Here is a 25533-nt window from a genome sequence, read left to right on the forward strand (position 1 = left end):
GCACCTGGAGTTTGCTAAATGGCATTGACACTTCGATTGGAACCAGGTGCTATGGTCAGATGAGACGAAAATAGAGCTCTTTGGCCATGCACACCAGCAGTGAGTTTGGCGTCGAAAGAAGGATGTATGTGCAGAAAAGAACCTCATACCTACTGTAAAATATGGTGGTGGATCTTTGATGTTATGGGGCTGTTTTGCTTCCACTGGTCCTGGGGCCCTTGTTAAGGTCAACGGCATCATGAACTCTACCTAGTACCAGGACATTTTAGCCAAAAACCTGGCTGCCTCTGCCAGGAGGCTCAAACTTGGCCGCAAGTGGATCTTCCAGCAAGACAATGACCCCAAGCACACATCAAAATACACGAATGGTTAATTGACCACAAAATCAACATTTTACAATGGCCATCTCAGTCTCCGGACTTGAACCCCATTGAAAACCTGTGGTTTCAATTGAAGAGGGCAGTCCATAAGCGCAGACCGAAGGATATCAAGGATCTGGAAAGATTCTGTATGGAGGAATGGTCTAAGATCCCTCCCAATGTGTTCTCCAATCTCATTAAACATTATGGAAAAAGACTCAGCGCCATTATCCTTGCAAGGGGAGGGTGCACAAAGTACTGAAAACAAGGGTGCCAATAATTGTGACACTTCATTTTTTTTGGAAATAAATTTATTATTTGAGAAACGTGTAATTTTGGTTGATTCCATTGGATCATTAATAAAGTCAAATATATTCCACATGTTGGAAAATTACAATATAGCTCAGTACTGGTATTATTTATTTTATAGTCTTTTTTGCTGATCTTTGTCAAGAGTGCCAATAATTTTGGAGGTGTGTGTGTGTGTGTTTAAGGATCCCAAATCAATAATAAATGCTTAGTTTAGTACTTATAAAAGGCAAAAAGAAACTCAACACATAGAAATTATTAAGTTTATTAAGGCTCACAAAAGTAAGAACAATCTAAAAGTTTGAAATCATGGTACCAGAATTAGAAGTACAGACACAAGCAGGAGTAACACATTTCAACACACATTTTCATAAGCACACAGGCTTCCCTATGGTTACGTGCACGCAGGACTCACACACAGTGCATACAGTGACTGTGTAAAGCAGCGTCTGTTGTGTGGGTTGGGATGAAGACGGCATTTCTGTTTCACGTTCAGTTCATTTAGTTCAAATTTTAGTTATATTGATCACAGCATAAAAAAAAAATCTGCTTCATTCTCCTAACTAAAATGACCACTGCAAGCATGTTAAACAACAAGTAAAGCAGAATCATTGAAGAATTATTTTCAGTTTAAACTTAATTAAAACACAATAAACATACATATATATATATATATATATATATTTAATGGGAAAACCTCTTTAAAACAACTCTCTTTAAATTTGCATCCACAACATTAGTTATTAAAATGATAATAAAACCAATTTATCAGTATTTTTTTTTTCTTTTCTAAATTTAGTCGTCACCAATTATTTTATTATTTTCTCCCAATTTTGCATATGCAATTTTTTTTAGGCTCAGCTCACCGCTACCACCCCTGCGCTGACTCGGGAGCCGCCCCCTGGGAGCTCCCGTCTACAGTCATTGTTAAACAAGTTAATATTATACCCTCATAAAGGTTTGTTTTTCAATTCACTTTTAGATAAGAAAATTAGGAATTATATTCACTTAAATGTTCAAGGTTTCATGATAACAATTAATTTAATGGGAGAGTTATGACAGCTTGTGTCCAGCAAGTGTCACACTTCTTAAGAAAGTTAGTTGTACATTGGCTTTCAGACAGATATTCTTAATTAAAAGATAAGAATCAGCTCTGTTTGTTTATACCAGACGGGCAGGTCAGCACAGCAGGGAATCTAAACTATTCTCCAATGTAGATCTTTACAACCCTCTGTTACTAATATCTAGTCCTTTGAAGTAGATCTAGAGAATGTTAAGGGGGAAGGAAGGAAGGGGGAAGACAAACTTAATTAACATCATAGCATCTGAAGTTTCATTGTTTAAGATTTGAAATGTCATTTTACAAAGTACATTAAATTACAACTATGAATTTCTCACACACCCTTTATACACACAGAGACACTGGAAAACGTACAGGAACTCAAACTCAATGTCAATGCAATCCTTTCTAAATAACTAAGCCTGCCTTAGGATATACTGTATTGTCACTCTTATGATAGCATACCAATACACAATACAAGCAAACAAGCCAGATTTTGCCCAAAAGGAATAAACAGCTAATGGTGATTCCACAAAAGCACTAGACCTGTTACTGTCAAACAGTCTGAGGAAACTTCATTCTGCAGATTGTTTAGATCAATTATTCATAAACTGTATAAACTATGAATGTAGTAATAATGGTAATGTTGCAGAATGTATGTTTTGCAGATTTGTAACAGATGTAAAATGAGTGAACATTGTTTGCTTGCAAATCTTTCATGTTTTACAGTATATTTATACAGCTATCACACATATATGTGTCCAGAGAAAAAGCTTGGCATATATTTCCAATGTGTCCCTTCTAAGTAGAATGACCCTGTAACTCTGTCCTAAATCCTCACAGCATGATGAGTGAGATTCATTTCCAATTCAGGGGCAGAAGTGGAGCTGAATCCCAGGACTCTCCAGTTCATTCTGAAAGAATGGGTCTGTCTCCATCAGTTTGACATGCTCCCCTTCTCAGTGTCTCTGGATTCAGACTGGCTCTCACTCCTGGGGACCCACTTCATTTACTGCAGGGTGAGAGAGAGACAAGGAATCAGTCAGCTCTCCACACACTCAAACAAGCAGGGTGGAGAGGTGAGGGACTGGGAGGGGGGGAAGGATGGCTGGCTCCAGTGTGAATTCTCTGGTGTTTCTTTAAGTTTCCTAACTGACGGAAACTGCTCCCACAGTCAGTACAGTGATACGGCTTCTCTCCAGTGTGAATTCGCTGGTGTCTTTTTAGACTGCCTAACCGACTGAAGTACTGCCCACATTCAGTACAGTGATACGGCTTCTCTCCAGTGTGAATTTGCTGGTGTTTTTTTAGGTCTCCTAACCGACTGAAGCTTTTCCCACATTGAGTACAGGGATATGGCTTCTCTCCTGTATGAATTCGTGTGTGTGTTTTTAGGTTTCCTGACCGAGTGAAGCTCTTTCCACATTCAGTACAGCAATGCAGCTTCTCTCCTGTATGAATTCGTTGGTGTATTTTTAGGTGTCCCGATACTCTGAAACTCTCCCCACATTCAGCACATTGATATGGCTTCTGTCCTGTATGAATTTGTGTGTGTGTTTTTAGGCTTCCTGACTGACTGAAGCTCTTTCCACATTCAGTACAGCAATACGGCTTCTGTTTTGTATGAATTCGTTGGTGTATTTTTAGGTGTCCCGATACTCTGAAACTCTCCCCACATTCAGTACATTGATATGGCTTCTCTCCAGTGTGAATTCGCAGGTGTGTTTTTAGGTTTCCTAACCGACTAAAACTCTCCCCACATTCAGTACATTGATATGGCTTCTCTCCAGTGTGAATTCGCTGGTGTCTTTTTAGGTTTCCTAACTGACTGATGCTCTTCCCACATTCAGAACATTGATGTGGTATCTCTGACCGGGATATGTGTTCTGAATCCTTAAAGTCAATTGATTCCTCTTTAATGTGGACAGGCTCCAGTTCAGTGTCTTCTTTAATGTGGACAGGCTCCAGTTCAGTGTCTTCTTCTTTAATGTGGACAGGCTCCAGTTCAGTCTCTTTTTCTTTAATGTGGACAGGCTCCAGTTCAGTTTCTTCTTTAATGTGGACAGGCTCCAGTTCAGTCTCCTCTTCTTTCATGTGGACAGGCTCCAGTTCAGTCTCTTCTTCTTTAATGTGGACAGGCTCCAGTTCAGTCTCTTCTTCTTTCATGTGGACAGGCTCCAGTTCAGTCTCTTCTTTAATGTGGACAGGCTCCAGTTCAGTCTCTTCTTTAATGTGGACAGGCTCCAGTTCAGTCTCTTCTTTAATGTGGACAGGCTCCAGTTCAGTCTCTTCTTTCATGTGGACAGGCTCCAGTTCAGTCTCTTCTTTAATGTGGACAGGCTCCAGTTCAGGCATCTCCTGTTTAATACAGACAGGTACCAATTCCAGAACTTCCTCCTGTTTAATGTAAACAGACTCCATCTTTGTTGCCTGGCTCTCACTAGGATAAGGCAGTCCTGAAAACAGAAAATGAAATGAAGTTTTATCATCTGTTCTCCATTGGTGTGTTTACACTTACAACTCTGACCTGAACTGGCTTAGATTGGATCAGATTCAAAGATCCTTATCATTCAAGCCCCTGTTTAAAATGTAAATGCCTGTATATCAGGAGGGGTGTCGCGTTATCCCGCAGACTATTACAAAACTTAGAGAATCAGGGTTCAAGTCACTTCCTATGGCAGTGTTGTGTGCAGAGCAGTAGTAATTCAGTCACAAGCAGTAATTCAGTTCAGTATCTTTACTTTTAAAAATCAGAATCTTTACATTTTAAAAACAGACGTTAAAAATCAAAGCAGGCAATTAAATAAATGGGTTTGTTCATTATCTCCAGACGGCTAAACCGTCACATTCCTCCCCTTCTTCCCCAGTTGAAGCATATTCTAACAAAGTGCTTATGTTTTAACTGCTTGACTCTCCTGTGCCCATATACAGCCGAGATAAGACGTCCGCATTGGCATTGGCCTTACCAGCTCTATACTGTATTTCAAGCAAAAGGGTTGTAAGAAGAGACTCCAGCGAGTCAGCCGGGCGTTCTTGTCCTTCATTTGATCCAGCCATCTCAAAGGGTTATGGTCGGTCTGAACTACAAACTTTCAACCCAATAAATAGTACCGTAGGCACTCAACCGCCCACTTAAGTGCCAGACACTCTTTCTCAATACTGAAATAATTTCTTTCCCTGGATAACAACTTCCGACTCATATATACGATTGGGTGTTCCTGCCCCCCCCCTCCCCCGTAAAAGGGAGAGAGAAATCTGGACTAGCCAAAATTGGCTCAGAGCATAACACAAGTTTCAGCTGATTAAATGCTTCAGTACAGTATTCCATCCAATTAACCTTCTTAGGCTCTTTCTTTTTAAACAGCTCTGTAAGAGGCGCTGCTATCTTAGTAAAATTTGGCACAAACTTACGGTAATAACCAGTCAGACCTAAAAATGCCCTTAACTGTGTTTTTGTTTCTGGTCTAGGGTAATCGCACACTGTCTGTATTTTACTCTTTTCAGGCTGTATAGTGCCCCTTCCAAGTACATGTCCAAGGTAATGCACCTCTACCATACCAAATGCACACTTCCCAGGATTTACAGTCAACCCAGCATTTCTTTTTTAAATTTTTTTTTTCTCTTTATGAATTTAGTCGTTGCCAATTATTTTTATTATTATTTTCTCCCAATTTGGAATAACCAATTATTTTATTATGCTCAGCTCACCACTACCACCCCTGCGCTGACTCGGGAGGGCGAAGACGAACACACGCTGTCCTCCGAAACGTGTGCCGTCAGCCGCCCGCTTTTTTTCACACTGCGGACTCACCATGCAGCCACCCAAGAGCTACAGCGTCAGAGGACAACGCAGCTCTCGGGCAGATTACAGGCAAGCCTACAGATGCCCCGCCAGACTACAGGGGTCGCTGGTGCGCGGTGAGCTGAGGGCACCCTGGCCGACCTAAACCTCCCTCCCCCCGGGCGATGCTCGGCCAACTGAGCGCCGCCCCCTGGGAGCTCCCGTCCTCGGTTGGCAAAGGAATAGCCTGGACTCGAGCTCGCGACATCCAGACTATAGGGCGCATCCTGCACTCTATGCAAGTGCTTTTACTGGATGCGCCACTCGGGAGTCCAACCCAGCATTTCTCAAGGAATTTAACACTTTGCGCACCTGGTCTACATGGCTCTCCCAATCCACACTAAAAATGACCAGATCATCTAGGTATGCAGCTGCAAAGTCCTCAGCACCCAGCAACAGTCAATCTACCATTCGCTGAAATGTGGCAGGAGCGCCATGCAAACCAAATGGCATAACAGTATATTGGTACAGACCAAAAGGGGTTATAAAAGCAGCTATTTCCTTAGAACTTTCAGACAGTGGAACTTGCCAATACCCACGATATAGGTCCAGTGTTGTAATAAATTTAGCATTTCCCAGTTTCTCTATTATATCATCGATTCTGGGCATTGGATAAGCGTCAAATCTCGAACCTTTGTTAACTTTACGAAAATCTACACAAAGTCTTGTACTACCATCCTTTTTCGTTGCGAGAACTATGGGAGAAGCCCATTCACTCTGTGAAACTTCAATAACCCCAGCTTCCAGCGTTTGTTGAATCCCCTGTTTCAGTCTCCCGAATGCATTCAGGTACTCTATAGGGCTTTTGACGATTTGGATTTAGGTTACCTGTGTCTATGTGATGTTCAATTACAGTGGTTCTCCCAGGCTTACATATTATCACATCAGTATACGATTTCAAAAGGGAATCCATTTCTGCCCTTTGAATCATAGACAGTTCAGGACCAATTATAACAGGTTTGTCACTTGACAAGTAAAAACAGTGTCCCCAAATTATCAAACTCCATATCCAATGTATCCCTCTCACAATCAGATAGTGCTGAAGCTACAACATTCACACCCTTCGGTTGGCACCAATGCTTTAGTAGATTCACATGCCAGATTTGCTGCTTCTTTTTCTTATCAGGAGTAGCTATCTCATAATCCACTTTCCCAATTTTCCTAATTACCCGGTATGGGCCTTGCCAATGGGCCAACAACTTATTCTCAGAACTGGGTAAAAGTAACAATACCTCTGAGCCTGGATCAAAATCTCTATCTTTTGCTCTATGATCATACCAAGTTTTCTGTTTTGTTTGAGCTTTTGACATATTCTCTTTCACAATATCTGTCATACTAGCAGGTTTCTCTCTCATTTTAATCAAGTAGGAAACCACACTCTCTTTAGTTGTAATTGCATTCTCCCATGTTTCTTTTAACACATCTAGAGGGCCTCTTGGCTGACGACCATAGAGCAACTCAAAAGGTGCAAAACCTGTTGAGTCCTGTGGCACCTCCCTATAAACAAATAACAGGTAAGGCAAATATTTGTCCCAATCTTTAACATCATCCTGAACAAACTTTTTAAGCATTCGAATTAATGTGCCATTAAATTTCTCCATAAGACCATCGGACTGTGGATGGTAAGGGCTAGTTTTAACCCTTTGCAGTCCATTTATTAAGTGCGCGTCAGGCGCGTCAGGTCCAATTTATTTTCACACGCGCAGTTAATTTTAGACGCGCTGTTTAAAATGTATTTTTCCACAGTCAAACGGGTTTAAATGGCCCTGCAAATCAACAAAGCACTCACTAGGCTTCTCCAGCCCCACCACACCCTTTCGTTCGCTATCGCTTTCATCTATGTAAGAAATAAATAATAATAAAAATAATAGTCATACATACCAATCAATCATCTCCGGATCACTCGTTTTATCACCAAACTCCTCAATAATGCGATCAAATTCATTATTTTATTACTATAACATCTGAAAAAAGCTCTGCAAATGTCCATGATAGTCTCTGTGCGCTGACGCACTCAGCCAGCTTGTTTACTATGAACGCCCCGTTATCTGATACCTGATACCATGTATGACTATTCATGAGATACGCCTTTTTTTTTTTTTTTTTTTTTTTCCGACTTGTTTCGGCTCCTGTCGCTCCCACTCGGCAATTGAATGGTTTTCTCGGCTTTTTCCGGAGAAAAAACGACTAGAAACCCGTTTTTTGCGTTGCTATAATGATGTCGGACCCAGTCCGACAATGGACCGCAAAGGGTTAATCCTTTTTATACCCAACATGTTGTACGTTTCCTGCAATAAACTTGACAAAGTTTGTACCTTGGTCCATTAATATTTCTGATGGAATTCCTGACTGAGAAAAGACATGTACCAACTCTTGAGCAATGTGTTTTGCATCTATAGACTTCAGAGGGATTGCTTCTGGATACCGCGTGGCATAATCGCAAATAACTAAAATGTATTTGTAACCAGACCTACTGCGATCCAAAGTGCCCACGATATCCATAGCAATCCTACTGAAGGGTCCAGTAATCACAGGTAATGGAATTAATTTAGCTCTATCAGTTATCTTGTTTACAGAGGTTTCCTGACACAATTCACATGATTGACAGTATCGCTTTACATCAGCGTACAGTCCCGGCCAGTAAAATTTTGAAGTCACTCTACTCACAGTCTTGTTGCGGCCCAAATGGCCAGCCAAAGGAATACTGTGTGCTAGCTCCAGGATCAATGCTCTGCATTCTTGAGACACCACCAACTGCTCAACACTATCTCCATTAGTCAGGTCAAGCCGCTGCCTATAAAGTTGGCCCTCCTTCAACAAAAACTCACCCTGGCTGTCTTCTGGCTGCAGGGTATGAAACAAGGGTTGCAAAGTGGTGTCCTGACGTTGCAGTTCTCCAATGTCCTGACTGGTCAACTGATGTATCTCCAACTCCATAACATCACTCTCCGCTAATGAAAGAGTGGACCCCTGAATTGTTCCTGGATCCTCCTTGTCCCATCAGTCTTTTCTGCTCTACGCTGCCTTCGAGTTTTATATAGTTTGTGTGATACTGTAAACAAGTCATCTTGAAAAACTTTAAAAGGCTATTCCTCTAGTTTGCTTGCCTGTTGGGCTTGTGCCCTAGTAGTTACGCATACAGTTTTAGTTAAGCACATCTCCATTAACTTCTGGAATATAGGACTGTCCTGTCCAATTACAACTGGTCTTGGCAAGGTCGGCACCACACCCACACAAAGCTGATGTCTTTCGCCCTGAATCTTAAAATTCAATTGGGCAGTGGGGTAATATTGTTTATCCCCGTGTACACACTGAATATGCAGCCTTTTCAGTGTTCAATTTATCAGTCCTTACAAAATCTTGCTCTACCAGCGTTTGATTACTTCCACTGTCTATTAGCGCTGTAACCATATGCCCCTCCAACTCAAGTTCAAGTAAAAAGGGACCAATATTCAACTCACTGTCTAGTTGTGAAGGCTGCTCCAACCCCTTGTTCTCACAACATGCACTGGTGGACGTGGTATCTCGCTTCGCACAGCAATCTGCAGCTCTTTCTCCCACACAGCCGCAGTTGTGACACTTATAAGGAAACGGTTTATCAAAATTCCGCTGTGGCCTCTCCACCCGTTCCCATTTCTCAGACAAACATCCATTCTGTTGCGATCCAGTACTGTTTTTCTTTTCAAATTGCACAAACCTTTTATCATACTGCATATTTCTCTTTTCACCTTGCACTCCACTCCTTGCAACAGTATAATCATCAGCAAGTTCTGCTGCTTCCTGGCCCGATTTAGGCTTGCGTTCTTTAACCCAGATTTGAACTTCTGGAGTTAAAACTTTCAAGAGTTGTTCCATAATTACTACTTCAAGGACATTGTTAATATTTTTCTCTTCAGGACAAATCCACTTATTACACAAGTCATTTAAACGTACATATAAGTCTCTGAAACGTTCATCCTTTTGACAAGCGGCTTCCCTAAACCTCAGTCTATATGTTTCTTCACAGATATAGTACCGTTTCAAAATTACTTCTTTAACTCTTGCATAATCTTCTCGTGCCATACTAACATATGCAGCGTGTGCTTTACCAGTTAACTGTGGTACCAACCTTACAGTCCACGTTGCCTCTGGCCATTCACATAATGTAGCTACTCTTTCAAACAAGGTTAAATAACATTCAATATCATCTCTTCAGATAACTTCGTTAATTTCAAACCTGTCCACACTCTTGCATCAGATGCTGGAGCCCCGGACTGCTGCTGTGGCGTTGACGGTTCCTGTGCTGAAGAGGACGCTCTGCTAACATTGCACTGCTGCATCAGCATTTCCATCCACTGCGGCCGTTCAGCTGCTTCCTCCCTTCGGTTTCGTTCCGCTCGTTCCTCCTGGCGCCTTTCCTCTTCCTGGCGTCGGTTTTCCAATTGCATAAAAATGCGAACATGTTTGCAGATTCGCCCCCTGTTACTGCCACATCCCTGGCTAGTTTAGACGTGCTCTGCTTCCCTTTCCTGGCACCCGATTTTCGTGTAGATGCCTGCTGTAGCTCTGGTTCCAATCTTTCGTTTGCTGATTCTTCCGTAGAATCCCCACTGACTATATTACTCTCTTTTCAGTTTCTTGTTCACGTGCTGCTAGTTTCACTCTGGTCAATACTCTTTCTGCCATTTTGTAACTTTGCTTACAAGTTTAAAAACTCTCGGCACAGTTCGAAACTGTCCAAACGAAAATAATCCCACGTAGCTGCCACCAAATGTTGCGGCGCCGAGCTGCGTTGTCCCGCAGACTATTACAAAACTTAGAGAATCAGGGTTCATATCACTTCCTATGGCAGTGTTGTGTGCAGAGCAGTAGTAATTCAGTCACAAGCAGTAATTCAGTTCAGAATCTTTACTTAAGAAATGTTCCATAAAAACAGCAGCATATAGACAGCAAGCCTTTCTTTTAAAAACAATTCATACCTCTGGATAGTCAAGTGCGGTGATATTGTAAACAAATCCAAAACAAAGTGCGTAGTGCAGTATCCAGACACAGACAGTGTGCAAACGTGCTCAAAACTAACACAGTTCGAGGTTATAGTAGATTGCAATATTTAAAAACAACAAAAGTGCAAACGTGCTACAGCTTCTACACTCAAGGTCCACGATCTTTTACGTCCGGCGGCCATCTTCCTTTTATTGACCTCTGACCTCTTCCCAAGTGAATAAACATTTAACAGACATTTAAAAATATTTAACCGTCAGTATTTCATACATTTTATATACAAATTACATTTTAAAAACAGACGTTAAAAATCAAAGCACGCAATTAAATAAAAGGGTTTGTTCGTTATCTCCAGACAGCTAAACTGTCACAAGGGGACAGGTGCAGGTTAATAATGAAATGTCCAACAACATATTCACTATCAAAAACCAGTCCGTAGCTTCCCCTTTGTACTACCAGAACTCCTCCCCGCGATCAGCCCGGCGCCATGTCCAGTCGCTGTCTTGCATAGTATTAATTTGAGGCACCTCTGTGTGCAGAGCAATAACTTGCATAGTATTGATTTGAGGACACCTCTGTGTGCACAGCAATAACATGCATAGTATTGATTTGATGCACCTCTGTGTGTGGAGCAATAACTTGCATAGTATTGATTTGAGACACCTCTGTGTGCAGAGCAATAACATGCATAGTATTGATTTGAGGCACCTCTGTGTGTGGAGCAATAACTTGCATAGTATTGATTTGAGGCACCTCTGTGTGCAGAGCAATAACTTGCATAGTATTGATTTGAGGCACCTCTGTGTGCAGAGCAATAACTTGCATAGTATTGATTTGAGGACACCTCTGTGTGCAGAGCAATAACTTGCATAGTATTGATTTGAGGCACCTCTGTGTGCAGAGCAATAACTTGCATAGTATTGATTTGAAGACACCTCTGTGTGCAGAGCAATAACTTGGACAGTACTGTTCACTTAAGAAACAGTCAGAAATGAGTCATGGAAAAGAGATCTACTGAAAAAATTAATTTAAAAGCAGGTGATCAGCCCTTCTTAATCTGTGTAAATAACAGAGATTAATTGTACTGTAACGCGCATTCTTGTGCTAAACTCTTAGCCTTTCAGACACATTTCTTTCTGTAATATTAAGCAACAATGTCACAATAATAAACAAAGCATTGCACACAATTACAATCCTGCCCAGTAACACAGTGACTGCTCTGACACACTCAGTTACAATGAGACAATATAAACCCAGTATGAAGCTGATTGAAGTTGAATGAATAGAGAGAGAGACACTTACTTCAGGTCTTGTCAGTGGGATGTGCAGCACGGCTCTAGTGCTCTAGTCACTCGCTCTGACCGTCTCCTCAGTGAATGTGTCCTTTCTGCTCTTCAGATCTGAAAATGTGTTTGTTTAGTTCAAGGTTCATTTTTTTTTACATATATTATTTGCTTTAGTTCACTTTCACAGATGTATACTGTACTATGAGATTACAAGAATACAGATTAAGATACTGTGAAAGGAGTCGTCCAAGAGGAGGGGGCAATTTCACCCCCCAGGTGATCAAGGAAGTGCAGCACTATCTGAAAGCAAGGCTTGTAAACCCGTATTGTAACCTTGTGTAGTACCAGATATCCTGCATCAAAATAAAAACGAGTTTCTTTGAGGTAGCAATATTAAAAACCCTGTGTGACGCTCCACAGCACGAGTTTGGAACTGAGGTCTACCTCAGTGTTTAAAATGATACCAGCAGAATAAAACTAGTGAAGGAAACAAAGATACACTTCATTGAAAGAATGTTTAAACATGATTTCAAACACATTAAGAAGGACAGAAAGCCGGGTTTCCATGCGTGTTCATGTAAGTGTGAAAATGGGATAGTCACTGTATTAACGTTTTGGAATGCGCTGCTTTTACAATCATTACGGTACACGTGCACGCACTCCACTCAGTGAAATAATTGTTTGATACTAAAAATATATTTGATCTCGTTTATAAAAAAAAAAAACTTCCCCGATTGCTAGTCTCTAAGTTCCACGCGGTCTCACGAATAGAAAAAAAACATGCACGACAAAAATAGCCAGACCGCCAAAGACAATATTTACTCGCTAGATGTTTTCAACACGAGTTCAATCTGTCTGCAAACCCGCCACTCGAGCAGCACTGAGCCCGCGGCACGGAGACTGCAACTGAGGAGATATGAATAAAAACAAACACGCCGCTTCACAAATACAACACACACACACACAAAAACAACGCGCTCCTACCACACTACAACCCGGACCTTTCAAAATAATACAATATAACAGCGCTCTGTAGTTTATAAACACATTGTAGAGCTCCATGCAGACTCTCTCACCTCCTCTCTGCTCTCCCTCAGTGTCTGAACGGATAAAACAACGCGCTCCTACCACACTACAACCCGGACCTTTCAAAATAATACAATATAACAGCGCTCTGTAGTTTATAAACACATTGTAGAGCTCCATGCAGACTCTCTCACCTCCTCTCTGCTCTCCCTCAGTGTCTGAACGGATAAAACAACGCGCTCCTACCACACTACAACCCGGACCTTTCAAAATAATACAATATAACAGCGCTCTGTAGTTTATAAACACATTGTAGAGCTCCATGCAGACTCTCTCACCTCCTCTCTGCTCTCCCTCAGTGTCTGAACGGATAAAACAACGCGCTCCTACCACACTACAACCCGGACCTTTCAAAATAATACAATATAACAGCGCTCTGTAGTTTATAAACACATTGTAGAGCTCCATGCAGACTCTCTCACCTCCTCTCTGCTCTCCCTCAGTGTCTGAACGGATAAAACAACGCGCTCCTACCACACTACAACCCGGACCTTTCAAAATAATACAATATAACAGCGCTCTGTAGTTTATAAACACATTGTAGAGCTCCATGCAGACTCTCTCACCTCCTCTCTGCTCTCCCTCAGTGTCTGAACGGATAAAACAACGCGCTCCTACCACACTACAACCCGGACCTTTCAAAATAATACAATATAACAGCGCTCTGTAGTTTATAAACACATTGCAGAGCTCCATGCAGACTCTCTCACCTCCTCTCTGCTCTCCCTCAGTGTCTGAACGGATAAAACAACGCGCTCCTACCACACTACAACCCGGACCTTTCAAAATAATACAATATAACAGCGCTCTGTAGTTTATAAACACATTGTAGAGCTCCATGCAGACTCTCTCACCTCCTCTCTGCTCTCCCTCAGTGTCTGAACGGATAAAACAACGCGCTCCTACCACACTACAACCCGGACCTTTCAAAATAATACAATATAACAGCGCTCTGTAGTTTATAAACACATTGTAGAGCTCCATGCAGACTCTCTCACCTCCTCTCTGCTCTCCCTCAGTGTCTGAACGGATAAAACAACGCGCTGCTACCACAATACAACCCGGACCTTTCAAAATAATACAATATAACAGCGCTCTGTAGTTTATAAACACATTGTAGAGCTCCATGCAGACTCTCTCACCTCCTCTCTGCTCTCCCTCAGTGTCTGAACGGATAAAACAACGCGCTCCTACCAAACTACAACCCGGACCTTTCAAAATAATACAATATAACAGCGCTCTGTAGTTTATAAACACATTGTAGAGCTCCATGCAGACTCTCTCACCTCCTCTCTGCTCTCCCTCAGTGTCTGAACGGATAAAACAACGCGCTCCTACCACACTACAACCCGGACCTTTCAAAATAATACAATATAACAGCGCTCTGTAGTTTATAAACACATTGTAGAGCTCCATGCAGACTCTCTCACCTCCTCTCTGCTCTCCCTCAGTGTCTGAACGGATAAAACAACGCGCTCCTACCACACTACAACCCGGACCTTTCAAAATAATACAATATAACAGCGCTCTGTAGTTTATAAACACATTGTAGAGCTCCATGCAGACTCTCTCACCTCCTCTCTGCTCTCCCTCAGTGTCTGAACGGATAAAACAACGCGCTCCTACCACACTACAACCCGGACCTTTCAAAATAATACAATATAACAGCGCTCTGTAGTTTATAAACACATTGTAGAGCTCCATGCAGACTCTCTCACCTCCTCTCTGCTCTCCCTCAGTGTCTGAACGGGTAAAACAACGCGCTCCTACCACACTACAACCCGGACCTTTCAAAATAATACAATATAACAGCGCTCTGTAGTTTATAAACACATTGTAGAGCTCCATGCAGACTCTCTCACCTCCTCTCTGCTCTCCCTCAGTGTCTGAACGGATAAAACAACGCGCTCCTACCACACTACAACCCGGACCTTTCAAAATAATACAATATAACAGCGCTCTGTAGTTTATAAACACATTGTAGAGCTCCATGCAGACTCTCTCACCTCCTCTCTGCTCTCCCTCAGTGTCTGAACGGATAAAACAACGCGCTCCTACCACACTACAACCCGGACCTTTCAAAATAATACAATATAACAGCGCTCTGTAGTTTATAAACACATTGTAGAGCTCCATGCAGACTCTCTCACCTCCTCTCTGCTCTCCCTCAGTGTCTGAACGGATAAAACAACGCGCTCCTACCACACTACAACCCGGACCTTTCAAAATAATACAATATAACAGCGCTCTGTAGTTTATAAACACATTGTAGAGCTCCATGCAGACTCTCTCACCTCCTCTCTGCTCTCCCTCAGTGTCTGAACGGATAAAACAACGCGCTCCTACCACACTACAACCCGGACCTTTCAAAATAATACAATATAACAGCGCTCTGTAGTTTATAAACACATTGTAGAGCTCCATGCAGACTCTCTCACCTCCTCTCTGCTCTCCCTCAGTGTCTGAACGGATAAAACAACGCGCTCCTACCACACTACAACCCGGACCTTTCAAAATAATACAATATAACAGCGCTCTGTAGTTTATAAACACATTGTAGAGCTCCATGCAGACTCTCTCACCTCCTCTCTGCTCTCCCTCAGTGTCTGAACGGATAAAACAACGCGCTCCTACCACACTACAACCCGGACCTTTCAAAATAATACAATATAACAGCGCTCTGTAGTTTATAAACACATTGTAGAGCTCCATGCAGACTCTCTCACCTCCTCTCTGCTCTCCCTCAGTGTCTGAACGGGTAAAACAACGCGCTCCTACCACACTACAACCCGGACCTTTCAAAATAATACAATATAACAGCGCTCTGTAGTTTATAAACACATTGTAGAGCTCCATGCAGACTCTCTCACCTCCTCTCTGCTCTCCCTCAGTGTCTGAACGGATAAAACAACGCGCTCCTACCACACTACAACCCGGACCTTTCAAAATAATACAATATAACAGCGCTCTGTAGTTTATAAACACATTGTAGAGCTCCATGCAGACTCTCTCACCTCCTCTCTGCTCTCCCTCAGTGTCTGAACGGGTAAAACAACGCGCTCCTACCACACTACAACCCGGACCTTTCAAAATAATACAATATAACAGCGCTCTGTAGTTTAAAAACACATTGTAGAGCTCCATGCAGACTCTCTCACCTCCTCTCTGCTCTCCCTCAGTGTCTGAACGGGTAAAACAACGCGCTCCTACCACACTACAACCCGGACCTTTCAAAATAATACAATATAACAGCGCTCTGTAGTTTATAAACACATTGTAGAGCTCCATGCAGACTCTCTCACCTCCTCTCTGCTCTCCCTCAGTGTCTGAACGGATAAAACAACGCGCTCCTACCACACTACAACCCGGACCTTTCAAAATAATACAATATAACAGCGCTCTGTAGTTTATAAACACATTGTAGAGCTCCATGCAGACTCTCTCACCTCCTCTCTGCTCTCCCTCAGTGTCTGAACGGATAAAACAACGCGCTCCTACCACACTACAACCCGGACCTTTCAAAATAATACAATATAACAGCGCTCTGTAGTTTATAAACACATTGTAGAGCTCCATGCAGACTCTCTCACCTCCTCTCTGCTCTCCCTCAGTGTCTGAACGGGTAAAACAACGCGCTCCTACCACACTACAACCCGGACCTTTCAAAATAATACAATATAACAGCGCTCTGTAGTTTATAAACACATTGTAGAGCTCCATGCAGACTCTCTCACCTCCTCTCTGCTCTCCCTCAGTGTCTGAACGGATAAAACAACGCGCTCCTACCACACTACAACCCGGACCTTTCAAAATAATACAATATAACAGCGCTCTGTAGTTTATAAACACATTGTAGAGCTCCATGCAGACTCTCTCACCTCCTCTCTGCTCTCCCTCAGTGTCTGAACGGGTAAAACAACGCGCTCCTACCACACTACAACCCGGACCTTTCAAAATAATACAATATAACAGCGCTCTGTAGTTTAAAAACACATTGTAGAGCTCCATGCAGACTCTCTCACCTCCTCTCTGCTCTCCCTCAGTGTCTGAACGGGTAAAACAACGCGCTCCTACCACACTACAACCCGGACCTTTCAAAATAATACAATATAACAGCGCTCTGTAGTTTAAAAACACATTGTAGAGCTCCATGCAGACTCTCTCACCTCCTCTCTGCTCTCCCTCAGTGTCTGAACGGATAAAACAACGCGCTCCTACCACACTACAACCCGGACCTTTCAAAATAATACAATATAACAGCGCTCTGTAGTTTATAAACACATTGTAGAGCTCCATGCAGACTCTCTCACCTCCTCTCTGCTCTCCCTCAGTGTCTGAACGGATAAAACAACGCGCTCCTACCACACTACAACCCGGACCTTTCAAAATAATACAATATAACAGCGCTCTGTAGTTTATAAACACATTGTAGAGCTCCATGCAGACTCTCTCACCTCCTCTCTGCTCTCCCTCAGTGTCTGAACGGATAAAACAACGCGCTCCTACCACACTACAACCCGGACCTTTCAAAATAATACAATATAACAGCGCTCTGTAGTTTATAAACACATTGTAGAGCTCCATGCAGACTCTCTCACCTCCTCTCTGCTCTCCCTCAGTGTCTGAACGGATAAAACAACGCGCTCCTACCACACTACAACCCGGACCTTTCAAAATAATACAATATAACAGCGCTCTGTAGTTTATAAACACATTGTAGAGCTCCATGCAGACTCTCTCACCTCCTCTCTGCTCTCCCTCAGTGTCTGAACGGGTAAAACAACGCGCTCCTACCACACTACAACCCGGACCTTTCAAAATAATACAATATAACAGCGCTCTGTAGTTTATAAACACATTGTAGAGCTCCATGCAGACTCTCTCACCTCCTCTCTGCTCTCCCTCAGTGTCTGAACGGATAAAACAACGCGCTCCTACCACACTACAACCCGGACCTTTCAAAATAATACAATATAACAGCGCTCTGTAGTTTATAAACACATTGTAGAGCTCCATGCAGACTCTCTCACCTCCTCTCTGCTCTCCCTCAGTGTCTGAACGGATAAAACAACGCGCTCCTACCACACTACAACCCGGACCTTTCAAAATAATACAATATAACAGCGCTCTGTAGTTTATAAACACATTGTAGAGCTCCATGCAGACTCTCTCACCTCCTCTCTGCTCTCCCTCAGTGTCTGAACGGATAAAACAACGCGCTCCTACCACACTACAACCCGGACCTTTCAAAATAATACAATATAACAGCGCTCTGTAGTTTATAAACACATTGTAGAGCTCCATGCAGACTCTCTCACCTCCTCTCTGCTCTCCCTCAGTGTCTGAACGGATAAAACAACGCGCTCCTACCACACTACAACCCGGACCTTTCAAAATAATACAATATAACAGCGCTCTGTAGTTTATAAACACATTGTAGAGCTCCATGCAGACTCTCTCACCTCCTCTCTGCTCTCCCTCAGTGTCTGAACGGATAAAACAACGCGCTCCTACCACACTACAACCCGGACCTTTCAAAATAATACAATATAACAGCGCTCTGTAGTTTATAAACACATTGTAGAGCTCCATGCAGACTCTCTCACCTCCTCTCTGCTCTCCCTCAGTGTCTGAACGGATAAAACAACGCGCTCCTACCACACTACAACCCGGACCTTTCAAAATAATACAATATAACAGCGCTCTGTAGTTTATAAACACATTGTAGAGCTCCATGCAGACTCTCTCACCTCCTCTCTGCTCTCCCTCAGTGTCTGAACGGATAAAACAACGCGCTCCTACCACACTACAACCCGGACCTTTCAAAATAATACAATATAACAGCGCTCTGTAGTTTATAAACACATTGTAGAGCTCCATGCAGACTCTCTCACCTCCTCTCTGCTCTCCCTCAGTGTCTGAACGGATAAAACAACGCGCTCCTACCACACTACAACCCGGACCTTTCAAAATAATACAATATAACAGCGCTCTGTAGTTTATAAACACATTGTAGAGCTCCATGCAGACTCTCTCACCTCCTCTCTGCTCTCCCTCAGTGTCTGAACGGATAAAACAACGCGCTCCTACCACACTACAACCCGGACCTTTCAAAATAATACAATATAACAGCGCTCTGTAGTTTATAAACACATTGTAGAGCTTCATGCAGACTCTCTCACCTCCTCTCTGCTCTCCCTCAGTGTCTGAACGGATAAAACAACGCGCTCCTACCACACTACAACCCGGACCTTTCAAAATAATACAATATAACAGCGCTCTGTAGTTTATAAACACATTGTAGAGCTCCATGCAGACTCTCTCACCTCCTCTCTGCTCTCCCTCAGTGTCTGAACGGATAAAACAACGCGCTCCTACCACACTACAACCCGGACCTTTCAAAATAATACAATATAACAGCGCTCTGTAGTTTATAAACACATTGTAGAGCTCCATGCAGACTCTCTCACCTCCTCTCTGCTCTCCCTCAGTGTCTGAACGGATAAAACAACGCGCTCCTACCACACTACAACCCGGACCTTTCAAAATAATACAATATAACAGCGCTCTGTAGTTTATAAACATATTGTAGAGCTCCATGCAGACTCTCTCACCTCCTCTCTGCTCTCCCTCAGTGTCTGAACGGATAAAACAACGCGCTCCTACCACACTACAACCCGGACCTTTCAAAATAATACAATATAACAGCGCTCTGTAGTTTATAAACACATTGTAGAGCTCCATGCAGACTCTCTCACCTCCTCTCTGCTCTCCCTCAGTGTCTGAACGGATAAAACAACGCGCTCCTACCACACTACAACCCGGACCTTTCAAAATAATACAATATAACAGCGCTCTGTAGTTTATAAACACATTGTAGAGCTCCATGCAGACTCTCTCACCTCCTCTCTGCTCTCCCTCAGTGTCTGAACGGATAAAACAACGCGCTCCTACCACACTACAACCCGGACCTTTCAAAATAATACAATATAACAGCGCTCTGTAGTTTATAAACACATTGTAGAGCTCCATGCAGACTCTCTCACCTCCTCTCTGCTCTCCCTCAGTGTCTGAACGGATAAAACAACGCGCTCCTACCACACTACAACCCGGACCTTTCAAAATAATACAATATAACAGCGCTCTGTAGTTTATAAACACATTGTAGAGCTCCATGCAGACTCTCTCACCTCCTCTCTGCTCTCCCTCAGTGTCTGAACGGATAAAACAACGCGCTCCTACCACACTACAACCCGGACCTTTCAAAATAATACAATATAACAGCGCTCTGTAGTTTATAAACACATTGTAGAGCTCCATGCAGACTCTCTCACCTCCTCTCTGCTCTCCCTCAGTGTCTGAACGGATAAAACAACGCGCTCCTACCACACTACAACCCGGACCTTTCAAAATAATACAATATAACAGCGCTCTGTAGTTTATAAACACATTGTAGAGCTCCATGCAGACTCTCTCACCTCCTCTCTGCTCTCCCTCAGTGTCTGAACGGATAAAACAACGCGCTCCTACCACACTACAACCCGGACCTTTCAAAATAATACAATATAACAGCGCTCTGTAGTTTATAAACACATTGTAGAGCTCCATGCAGACTCTCTCACCTCCTCTCTGCTCTCCCTCAGTGTCTGAACGGATAAAACAACGCGCTCCTACCACACTACAACCCGGACCTTTCAAAATAATACAATATAACAGCGCTCTGTAGTTTATAAACACATTGTAGAGCTCCATGCAGACTCTCTCACCTCCTCTCTGCTCTCCCTCAGTGTCTGAACGGATAAAACAACGCGCTCCTACCACACTACAACCCGGACCTTTCAAAATAATACAATATAACAGCGCTCTGTAGTTTATAAACACATTGTAGAGCTCCATGCAGACTCTCTCACCTCCTCTCTGCTCTCCCTCAGTGTCTGAACGGATAAAACAACGCGCTCCTACCACACTACAACCCGGACCTTTCAAAATAATACAATATAACAGCGCTCTGTAGTTTATAAACACATTGTAGAGCTCCATGCAGACTCTCTCACCTCCTCTCTGCTCTCCCTCAGTGTCTGAACGGATAAAACAACGTGCTCCTACCACACTACAACCCGGACCTTTCAAAATAATACAATATAACAGCGCTCTGTAGTTTATAAACACATTGTAGAGCTCCATGCAGACTCTCTCACCTCCTCTCTGCTCTCCCTCAGTGTCTGAACGGATAAAACAACGTGCTCCTACCACACTACAACCCGGACCTTTCAAAATAATACAATATAACAGCGCTCTGTAGTTTATAAACACATTGTAGAGCTCCATGCAGACTCTCTCACCTCCTCTCTGCTCTCCCTCAGTGTCTGAACGGATAAAACAACGCGCTCCTACCACACTACAACCCGGACCTTTCAAAATAATACAATATAACAGCGCTCTGTAGTTTATAAACACATTGTAGAGCTCCATGCAGACTCTCTCACCTCCTCTCTGCTCTCCCTCAGTGTCTGAACGGATAAAACAACGCGCTCCTACCACACTACAACCCGGACCTTTCAAAATAATACAATATAACAGCGCTCTGTAGTTTATAAACACATTGTAGAGCTCCATGCAGACTCTCTCACCTCCTCTCTGCTCTCCCTCAGTGTCTGAACGGATAAAACAACGCGCTCCTACCACACTACAACCCGGACCTTTCAAAATAATACAATATAACAGCGCTCTGTAGTTTATAAACACATTGTAGAGCTCCATGCAGACTCTCTCACCTCCTCTCTGCTCTCCCTCAGTGTCTGAACGGATAAAACAACGCGCTCCTACCACACTACAACCCGGACCTTTCAAAATAATACAATATAACAGCGCTCTGTAGTTTATAAACATATTGTAGAGCTCCATGCAGACTCTCTCACCTCCTCTCTGCTCTCCCTCAGTGTCTGAACGGATAAAACAACGCGCTCCTACCACACTACAACCCGGACCTTTCAAAATAATACAATATAACAGCGCTCTGTAGTTTATAAACACATTGTAGAGCTCCATGCAGACTCTCTCACCTCCTCTCTGCTCTCCCTCAGTGTCTGAACGGATAAAACAACGCGCTCCTACCACACTACAACCCGGACCTTTCAAAATAATACAATATAACAGCGCTCTGTAGTTTATAAACACATTGTAGAGCTCCATGCAGACTCTCTCACCTCCTCTCTGCTCTCCCTCAGTGTCTGAACGGATAAAACAACGCGCTCCTACCACACTACAACCCGGACCTTTCAAAATAATACAATATAACAGCGCTCTGTAGTTTATAAACACATTGTAGAGCTCCATGCAGACTCTCTCACCTCCTCTCTGCTCTCCCTCAGTGTCTGAACGGATAAAACAACGCGCTCCTACCACACTACAACCCGGACCTTTCAAAATAATACAATATAACAGCGCTCTGTAGTTTATAAACACATTGTAGAGCTCCATGCAGACTCTCTCACCTCCTCTCTGCTCTCCCTCAGTGTCTGAACGGATAAAACAACGCGCTCCTACCACACTACAACCCGGACCTTTCAAAATAATACAATATAACAGCGCTCTGTAGTTTATAAACACATTGTAGAGCTCCATGCAGACTCTCTCACCTCCTCTCTGCTCTCCCTCAGTGTCTGAACGGATAAAACAACGCGCTCCTACCACACTACAACCCGGACCTTTCAAAATAATACAATATAACAGCGCTCTGTAGTTTATAAACACATTGTAGAGCTCCATGCAGACTCTCTCACCTCCTCTCTGCTCTCCCTCAGTGTCTGAACGGATAAAACAACGCGCTCCTACCACACTACAACCCGGACCTTTCAAAATAATACAATATAACAGCGCTCTGTAGTTTATAAACACATTGTAGAGCTCCATGCAGACTCTCTCACCTCCTCTCTGCTCTCCCTCAGTGTCTGAACGGATAAAACAACGCGCTCCTACCACACTACAACCCGGACCTTTCAAAATAATACAATATAACAGCGCTCTGTAGTTTATAAACACATTGTAGAGCTCCATGCAGACTCTCTCACCTCCTCTCTGCTCTCCCTCAGTGTCTGAACGGATAAAACAACGTGCTCCTACCACACTACAACCCGGACCTTTCAAAATAATACAATATAACAGCGCTCTGTAGTTTATAAACACATTGTAGAGCTCCATGCAGACTCTCTCACCTCCTCTCTGCTCTCCCTCAGTGTCTGAACGGATAAAACAACGTGCTCCTACCACACTACAACCCGGACCTTTCAAAATAATACAATATAACAGCGCTCTGTAGTTTATAAACACATTGTAGAGCTCCATGCAGACTCTCTCACCTCCTCTCTGCTCTCCCTCAGTGTCTGAACGGATAAAACAACGCGCTCCTACCACACTACAACCCGGACCTTTCAAAATAATACAATATAACAGCGCTCTGTAGTTTATAAACACATTGTAGAGCTCCATGCAGACTCTCTCACCTCCTCTCTGCTCTCCCTCAGTGTCTGAACGGATAAAACAACGCGCTCCTACCACACTACAACCCGGACCTTTCAAAATAATACAATATAACAGCGCTCTGTAGTTTATAAACACATTGTAGAGCTCCATGCAGACTCTCTCACCTCCTCTCTGCTCTCCCTCAGTGTCTGAACGGATAAAACAACGCGCTCCTACCACACTACAACCCGGACCTTTCAAAATAATACAATATAACAGCGCTCTGTAGTTTATAAACACATTGTAGAGCTCCATGCAGACTCTCTCACCTCCTCTCTGCTCTCCCTCAGTGTCTGAACGGATAAAACAACGCGCTCCTACCACACTACAACCCGGACCTTTCAAAATAATACAATATAACAGCGCTCTGTAGTTTATAAACACATTGTAGAGCTCCATGCAGACTCTCTCACCTCCTCTCTGCTCTCCCTCAGTGTCTGAACGGATAAAACAACGCGCTCCTACCACACTACAACCCGGACCTTTCAAAATAATACAATATAACAGCGCTCTGTAGTTTATAAACACATTGTAGAGCTCCATGCAGACTCTCTCACCTCCTCTCTGCTCTCCCTCAGTGTCTGAACGGGTCTGTCTCCCACAGAACGAGGAATATACCAATCACAAAATACAAACCGATCAGCGCGGTCTGACAATTCATCTAATATGGACCGCAAAGGGAATCGTGATACCGCGCATCTTTTAATTAAAAATTAATATGACTTTCAATTTTAACATCATAATCGAGCTGTTTGTAGCTCTATATTTTTCCCAGTGAATACAATTTGAATTCAGGTAACCCCTCCCCCATGCCGGAGTTGGTATAGTCCTTTCTCTATCAGGCTGCAGCAGCGTCGATGCTGTGAGTTTCACGCAGATATATAATCCGTGTTTCGTGTAATTATATTGATATTTCCCGTCCTCTTCTTCCGAATGAGATGTTCAAACACTAACGCGATACCCCTGATAATGTTTTTCAGAAGTATATCAGGTTAATTCAAGTTCAGCGCCGTTGTCACAAACAGATCCACAATGGCGCAGGCATGCTCGCAGTTTCATAGCTTTCTCTTCGCTAGTCTTGCAGGTTCAGGGCGTGTGAACTTGTTTTTGGTAAATACAGCACAGGGTCGCAGAAAGGTCATTCTTTACGAGTAAACTTCCAGGCAGTAACCTCTGCTATTTCTACCCCATGCTTTTATTTAGTTTCTCTTAAACTGTATTATTGACTCCTATTCTTTATCCAGGACAGTATTCCTCCCTGCTGTCCAGCGGCACAGATTTAGAATCTTCCTCAGACTGCGCTGCGAACTAAACCAGGCAACAGAGCCGCGTCCACAGCAGCAGAAGAGTCACCAGCAATGAGACACGCCAAGGAGTGCGCTGCTCTGTGAGACTCGAGGGGACGCGTTATCAAAGCGCTTCCTCCAGGCTTTAATTAACTGCTATTGATTTAAAAAAGGACAAGACATCATGTTAATGTTACAACATGAAAAACTAAACACACTGAGAGCGCTGAAGAGGGCTTGAAATACAGTGTATTACTCAGCTGTGTGGTTCTAGTTTTGTAAAATGAACAGGTGGTTTACCTCTTTAAAATAAATAGGAGTTAATTAAAGACTGGCGTAAAAGCTTTGAAAAGATGTCCTGAGGTGTCTTATTGTGATTAAAAAGCGTCCCATTCCACAAGAAAAACCTGAGAGGTGTTAGAAAACTAAAGCTCTTTGAATGAAATTCTTTTTATTATATGAATAACTACCCAGTGGAGTGACAGAGCAGGTTAATAAACTAAATGTATTGAATGAATAATGAAATCAGATATTATTAATGTCGTAGCAGACACCCTTATCCAGGGCAATTTACAAGTGTTACAAGATATCACATTATTTTTACACCCATTTATACAGTTGGGTTTTTATTGGAGCAATCAAGGTAAAGCACCTTGCTCATGGGTACAGCAGTAGTGTCCTCACCTGGGATTGAACCCACAATCCTCTGGTGAAGAGTCCAGAGTCCTAACCACTACTCCACACTGCTGCCCAGATAATATATGTCAGAGAAACTCATGAATCATTTCAATTACCTGAAAGGATG

The 25533-nt window shown here is 43.0% G+C and overlaps 1 protein-coding gene across 1 annotated transcript; it reads right to left on the bottom strand.

The window, feature by feature from the left end:
• Window positions 1-946: 946 nt before the first annotated feature.
• Window positions 947-24115, bottom strand: LOC131709370 (zinc finger protein 501-like). The gene is made up of 3 exons (XM_059011875.1): window positions 24000-24115; window positions 11852-11949; window positions 947-4184 (listed from the first exon to the last, which is right to left on the bottom strand). The coding sequence occupies exon 3, from the start codon at window positions 4147-4149 to the stop codon at window positions 2767-2769; it is 1383 nt and encodes a 460-aa protein (XP_058867858.1). The 5' UTR covers window positions 4150-4184; window positions 11852-11949; window positions 24000-24115; the 3' UTR covers window positions 947-2766.
• Window positions 24116-25533: the final 1418 nt, after the last annotated feature.

This window comes from Acipenser ruthenus, chromosome 43 (assembly GCF_902713425.1).
Source record: "Acipenser ruthenus chromosome 43, fAciRut3.2 maternal haplotype, whole genome shotgun sequence".
In the NCBI taxonomy this organism is placed as follows: Eukaryota; Metazoa; Chordata; class Actinopteri; order Acipenseriformes; family Acipenseridae; genus Acipenser; species Acipenser ruthenus.

Bases quoted from the DNA above. Each gene is read 5' to 3' on its own strand.
- LOC131709370 (XM_059011875.1), bottom strand. From the start codon at position 4,149: ATGGAGTCTGTTTACATTAAACAGGAGGAAGTTCTGGAATTGGTACCT.